The 6,720-nt window shown below is 47.5% G+C and overlaps 1 protein-coding gene across 1 annotated transcript; it reads right to left on the bottom strand.

The window, feature by feature from the left end:
- Positions 1-4,865: 4,865 nt before the first annotated feature.
- On the bottom strand, positions 4,866-5,778 carry LOC123049654 (NDR1/HIN1-like protein 10). Its single transcript, XM_044472550.1, has one exon. The coding sequence runs from the start codon at positions 5,679-5,681 to the stop codon at positions 5,046-5,048; it is 636 nt and encodes a 211-aa protein (XP_044328485.1). The 5' UTR covers positions 5,682-5,778; the 3' UTR covers positions 4,866-5,045.
- Positions 5,779-6,720: the final 942 nt, after the last annotated feature.

Here is a 6,720-nt window from a genome sequence, read left to right as displayed (position 1 = left end):
AAAGATATAAGATAGTAATGATAGTACCACATACTTGTGGCACTGCTATTTGAGTCATATTGGGATAAAACGCATGAAGAAGCTCCATGTAGATGGATCTTTGGACTCACTCGTTTTGAAAAGATTGAGACATGCGAACCATGTCTATTGGTATATATGCATGAAGAAACTCCATGCAGATGGATCATTTGGACTCACTTGATTTTGAATCAATTGAGACATGCAAATCATACCACATGGGCAAGATGACTGAAAGGCCTCGTTTTCAGTAAGATGGAACAAGAGAGCAACTTGTTGGATGTAATACATTTTGATGTGTGCAGTCCAATGAGTGCTGAGGCATGCAGTGGATATCGTTATGTTCTTACTTCACAGATGATTTGAGTAGATGCTGAGTGTATTTACTTGATGAAACACAAGTCTGAATTATTGAAAGGTTCAAGTAATTTCAGAGTGAAGTTGAAGATCGTCGTGACAAGAGGATAAAATGTCTGTGATATGATCATAGAGATGAGTATCTGAGTTACGAGTTTGGCACACAATTAAGACATTGTGGAAAGTGTTTCACAATTAATACCGCCTGGAACACCATAGTGTGATAGTGTGTCCGGACATCATAGCTGCACCCTATTGGATATGGTGCATACCATGATGTCTCTTATCAAATTACCACTATCGTTTATGGGTTAGGCATTACAGACAACCACATTCACTTTAAAAGGGGCACCACGCAATTCCGTTGAGACGACACCGTTTAGAGAAACCTAAGTTGTCGTTTCTTAAAAGTTTGGGGCTGCGATGCTTATGTGAAAAAGGTTTCAGGCTGATAAGCTCGAACCCAAAGCGGATATATGCATCTTCATAGAATACCCAAAACAGTTGGGTGTACCTCCTATTTCAGATCTGGAAGTAAAAGTAATTGCTTCTAGAAACGAGTCCTTTCTCGAAAGAATTGAGTGGGAGGATGGTGGAGACTTGATAAGGTTATTGAACCGTCACTTCAACTAGAGTGTAGCAGGGCACAGGAAGTTGTTCCTGTGGCACCCACACCAATTGAAGTGGAAGCTTATGATAGTGATCATGAAACTTCGGATCAAGTAACTACCAAACCTCGTAGGACGACGAGGATGCGTGCTACTTCAGAGTGGTACGTGATCCTGTCTTGAAAGTCATGTTGTTAGACAACAATGAACCTACGAGCTATGGAGAAGCGATGGTGGGCCCATATTCCGACAAATGGTTAGAAGCCATGAAATCCGAGATAAATGGATCTTTAAGAAGAAGACGGACATGGACAGTAATGTTACCGTCTATGAAGTTTGACTTGTGGCAAAGAGTATTTCCACAAGTTCAAGGAGTTGACTACGATGAGATTTTCTCATCCGTAGCGATGCTTAAGTCCATCGGAATCATGTTAGCATTAGCTGCATTTATGAAATCTGGCAGATGGATGTCAAAACAAGTTTCCTTACCAGTTTTCGTAAGGAAAGGTTGTATGTGATACAATCAGAAAGGTTTTGTCGATCCTAAGGATGCTAAAAGGTATGCTAGCTCCAGCGATCCTTCCATGGACTAGAGCAAGCATCTCGGAGTCAGAATATACGCTTTGATGGAGTGATCAAAGTTTTTGGGTTTATACAAAGTTTGTTAGAAACTTGTATTTACAATAAAGTGAGTGGGAGTGCTGCAACATTTCTGATAAGTATATGTGAATGACATATTGTTGATCCGAAATGATGAAAAATTTCTGGAAAGCATAAAGGGTTGTTTGAAAGGAGTTTTTCAAAGGAAGACCTGGATAAAAGCTGCTTACATATTGGGCATCAAGATCTATAGAGATAGATCAAGACGCCTGATGATACTTTCAAAAGAACGCACACCTTGACATGATTTTGAAAGAGTTCAAAATAGATCAGTCAAAGAAGGAGTTCTTACCTGAGTTATAAGGTGTGAAATTGAGTAAGACTCAAAGCTTGACCACGACAGAAGAGAGAAAGGACGAAGGTCATCCCCTATGCTTTAGACGTAGGCTCTACAGTATGCTATGCTGTGTACCGCACTTGAAGTGTGCCTTGCCATGAGTTGGTCAAGGGGTACAATAGTGATCCGGGAATGGATCATATGACAGCGGTCGAACTTATCCTTAGTATCTAGTGGACTAAGGAATTTTCTCGATTATGGAGGTGAAAAGGAGTTCGTCGTAAAGGGTTACGTCGATGCGAACTTTGACACTAATCCGGATGACTCTGAGTAGTAAACCGGATTCGTATGGTAGAGCAATTATTTGAAATGGCTCCAAGTAGCGCGTGGTAGCATCCACAAGATGACATAGATATTCGTAAAGCACACACGGATCTGAAAGGTTCAGACCCGTTGACTAATAACCTCTCTCACAAGCATAACATGATCAAACCAGAACTCATTGAGTGTTAATCACATAGTGATGTGAACTAGATTGTCGACTCTAGTAAACTCTTTGGATGTTGGTCACATGGTGATGTGACCTGTGGGTGTTAATCACATGGTGATGTGAACTAGATTATTGACTCTAGTGCAAGTGGGAGACTGTTGGAAATATGCCCTAGAGGCAATAATAAATAGGTTATTATTATATTTCCTTGTTCATGATAATCGTTTATTATCCATGCTAGAATTGTATTGATAGGAAACTCAGATACATGTGTGGATACATAGACAACACCGTGTCCCTAGTAAGCCTCTAGTTGACTAGCTCGTTGATCAATAGATGGTTACGGTTTCCTGACCATGGACATTGGATGTCGTTGATAACGGGATCACATCATTAGGAGAATGATGTGATGGACAAGACCCAATCCTAAGCCTAGCACAAGATCGTGTAGTTCGTTTGCTCAGAGCTTTTCTAATGTCAAGTATCACTTCCTTAGACCATGAGATTGTGCAACTCCCGGATACCGTAGGAATGCTTTGGGTGTACCAAACGTCACAACGTAATTGGGTGGCTATAAAGGTGCACTACAGGTATCTCCGAAAGTGTCTGTTGGGTTGGCACGAATCGAGACTGGGATTTGTCACTCCGTGTAAACGGAGAGGTATCTCTGGGCCCACTCGGTAGGACATCATCATAATGTGCACAATGTGACCAAGGAGTTGATCACGGGATGATGTGAGTTACGGAACGAGTAAAGAGACTTGCCGGTAACGAGATTGAACAAGGTATCGGGATACCGACGATCGAATCTCGGGCAAGTAACATATCGATAGACAAAGGGAATTGCATACGGGATTGATTGAATCCCCGACATCGTGGTTCATCCGATGAGATCATTGTGGAACATGTGGGAGCCAACATGGGTATCCAGATCCCGCTGTTGGTTATTGACCGGAGAACGTCTCGGTCATGTCTGCATGGTTCCCGAACCCGTAGGGTCTACACACTTAAGGTTCGATGACGCTAGGGTTATAGGGAAAAGATATACGTGGTTACCGAATGTTGTTCGGAGTCCCGGATGAGATCCCGGACGTCACGAGGAGTTCCGGAATGGTCCGAAGGTAAAGATTTATATATGGGAAGTCCTGTTTTGGTCACCGGAAAGGTTTCGGGTGATATCGGTAATGTACCGGGACCACCGGGGGGTCCCGGGGGTCCACCAAGTGGGGCCACCAGCCCCTGAAGGCTGCGTGGGCCAAGTGTGGGAGGGGACCAGCCCTAGGTGGGCTGGTGCGCCCCCCACCAAGGCCCAAGCGCATGGGAGAGTGGGAGGGGCAAACCCTAGGTCCAGATGGGCCTTAAGGCCCACCCTAGTGGCGCCCCCCCTCTCCTCCCCTTGGCCGCCCCCCTTAGATGGGATCTAGGGCTGGCCGCCTCCCCTTGGGGTGGGAACCCTAGAGGGGGCGCAGCCCCCTCCCCCCCTATATATAGTTGAGGTTTGGGGCTGCCCAAGACATGAGAACGTCTCTCTCTTTCGGCGCAGCCCTACCCCTCTCCCTCCTCCTCCTCTCCCGCGGTGCTTGGCGAAGCCCTGCGGGATGGCCACGCTCCTCCACCACCACCACGCCGTCGTGCTGCTGCTGGACGGAGTCTTCCTCAACCTCTCCCTCTCTCCTTGCTGGATCAAGGCGTGGGAAACGTCACCGGGCTGCACGTGTGTTGAACGCGGAGGCACCGTTCTTCGGTGCTTAGATCGGAATCAACCGCGATCTGAATCGCTACGAGTACGACTCCTTCATCCGCGTTCTTGCAACGCTTCCGCATCGCGATCTACAATGGTATGTAGATGCACTCCCCTTCCCCTCGTTGCTAGATTACTCCATAGATTGATCTTGGTGATGCGTAGAAAATTTTGAATTTCTGCTACGTTCCCCAACACGACCAATCCATGGCAAGGTGCAGTCGCCGGCAGCTGGATGCGCCAAATCCAGTGGCGGCGACAACAACAGATCTACCGGTTGTGCGCCGGCGACGGGGCAAGAGAGGCACAAATCATGTGGTCGTGCTTTGGGCGGCCAGGCTGGACAGCGAGGAGGCAGCCGGGAAACTGGCCGGCGTCGGCTATGGCAGAGGGGGGGGGGTGGAGGGGGGAGGAGGAGGAGGGGAGAGGGAAAGATAAAAAGCAGCGTTCTGTGTCCCCAACGAGCGGGCAAGGAGAGGACAAGTGCACGCGTCCCGCCCGTCCACGCGCTGTCCGTTTCACGCAAACGGGGCCCAAATTTAAGCCGGGAATGGGAATGGGTCGGCGGCGGACAAAAAACCTAACATTTGTCCGTTTACTCCCGCGTGTTGGGCCGCAATTTGTGTCCGTTTACCTTAAATGGACGTGGCTGGACCGTTTGGGTCGTATGTTGGAGTTGGCCTTAAGTCACCCCGCCTTGGGGCTCGCTGCGAATTCAAGTAGCGCTAGAAGAAGTTTAAAGTACATGAGATTGAACAAATGTGTTTACAAAATTGAATCCCGCCTTGGGGCTCGCTGTTGAATTAGCAAGACGACATCAAAAAGTATCATCACATCTTTCATCAAAGAGTGGGAGAATGGAAACAAACAAACACACAAACATGGAGGAAGTATCTAGCAGTTTTTGTCGGCCTTTTCTAGCTTGCATTTCACTTTTTCGAACACCACCGTGGTCGTCTCGGGCTTCACGAGCTTGAGCTTGAGCTTGCAGGTGGCCTCGATCTTGCACTTGGTGTAGCGCGCTGTGTAGCTCACTTTGCGGGTCAGCGCCACCTCCACCTCGAACACACCTGTCTCGTTCTCCTCCTTGTACTCCACCACGCCGGCGTTGCCCAGCGACACGAGGGCGCCGTCTGATCCCGAGTCAAGGCGGTAAACCATGGTCTTCCGAGGGGGATGCTTGTCGCCCTTGTCAGAGACCTGCACGCGGTCGAACTGCTGGCCGTCGAACTTGTAGGCGGCCTCGAACGGCTCCGTGTTCTTGATGCTCATCGCCCAGTTCGGGTTGCGGACGTTGAGAGTCAGCGAGAGATTGTACGCCAGCGCCGTCACCGGGGTGGTCAGCAGTGCGAACCTGGTCAGCGACGCGTCCTCCACGGTGATGCTGACGTGGCGGAGGAAGGCGTAGGCGGCCAGGAGGACGGCAAAGACGGCCAGGACGGCGAGGACGCCGAAGCAGATGCAGCCGTACTTGATGTTCTCCCTGGTCCTGTATGAGATGCAGCCGCAGCAATCGTCGCAGCCGCACATCGTTCCCGCCGGAGGTTTTTCTCTATTCAGATCTTGGAGGAGGAGGTGGTGGTGCCTGCTATTGACTTGAGAATTTGAGCTCTGGTTAAGCTAAGCGTCGTGGTGGAATGGAGGAAGCGAAGCACTCCTATAAATAGGCCAACATTGTTATTCACACTTGGGAGTTGGGACCATCCGACATGTATATATTCCATTATTCCATGGAAGAAACCATCCGATTCGGCAATTTCCCAAGTACGCCCGAGCGCGACGACTTGACTCAAGATTCGTCGTCCTCCACGCGGTTTGTTTTACCACTGCTGCTGACTTTTAGTGGGAGTATGAGAAAATGGGTCCCTTTCCTCCATGTGAAGAAAGGGGGAAAAGTGTGAAAGGCTGGTTTATTTTTTTCGAAATGGCAGTTATCCTGCATTCATTAAGAAGAAGAAAATTGCTCAGTTAATTAGCAAAAACCGAGCAAAAACCAAATTGCCCGGTTAATTATGAAGAACCGGACGAAAATCATGACAACCGCTGAGCGGCACAGATAAGATACCCTAAGCACCACTTCAAAGAGGGTCTCACCGAGACAGCATTCATGAAAAGGTTGGTTAATCATATCAAAAAGAAAAAAATAAATCCGGAGCGAACCAATCATCTGGAGTTTGCCGTCGTTAACTTCACATTTTGATCTCTAACTCGATAGGGTCTCCTGATGCAATCTATATCTATACCTCTATACCTACTAATAAAGTAAGGTGAGTTTTTCCAATCTTTTCATCCGTTCATCATCGAAAAGATTTTTTTTTCTATTCAAGATGGTACTAAACTATTATCTTTCGTCTATTAGAAAAGGAAAAATGCCTGAATTTCGTACATGGGCTGCCCACAGTGTGGCCTAGCAAAGCCAGCCAGGTAATTTTCATGCACACGCAGGTGGGGAAACCCTATTCAACGAGCATCAAATAGTTGCAAATTCGCACAGGGCGCCCAAGCTGGGGCTGAACCGTTTTTTTGTTTGTGCTATGATTCATTTTTTCTTTTTTCCATTTCTTTCTCT

The sequence above is a fragment of the Triticum aestivum genome, chromosome 2D (genome assembly GCF_018294505.1).
Source record: "Triticum aestivum cultivar Chinese Spring chromosome 2D, IWGSC CS RefSeq v2.1, whole genome shotgun sequence".
Taxonomy (NCBI): domain Eukaryota; kingdom Viridiplantae; phylum Streptophyta; class Magnoliopsida; order Poales; family Poaceae; genus Triticum; species Triticum aestivum.
This window is presented reverse-complemented; position numbering and strand designations above follow the sequence as displayed.

Coding starts and splice junctions, on each gene's coding strand:
- LOC123049654 (XM_044472550.1), bottom strand. CDS start 5,681: ATGTGCGGCTGCGACGATTGCTGCGGCTGCATCTCATACAGGACCAGG.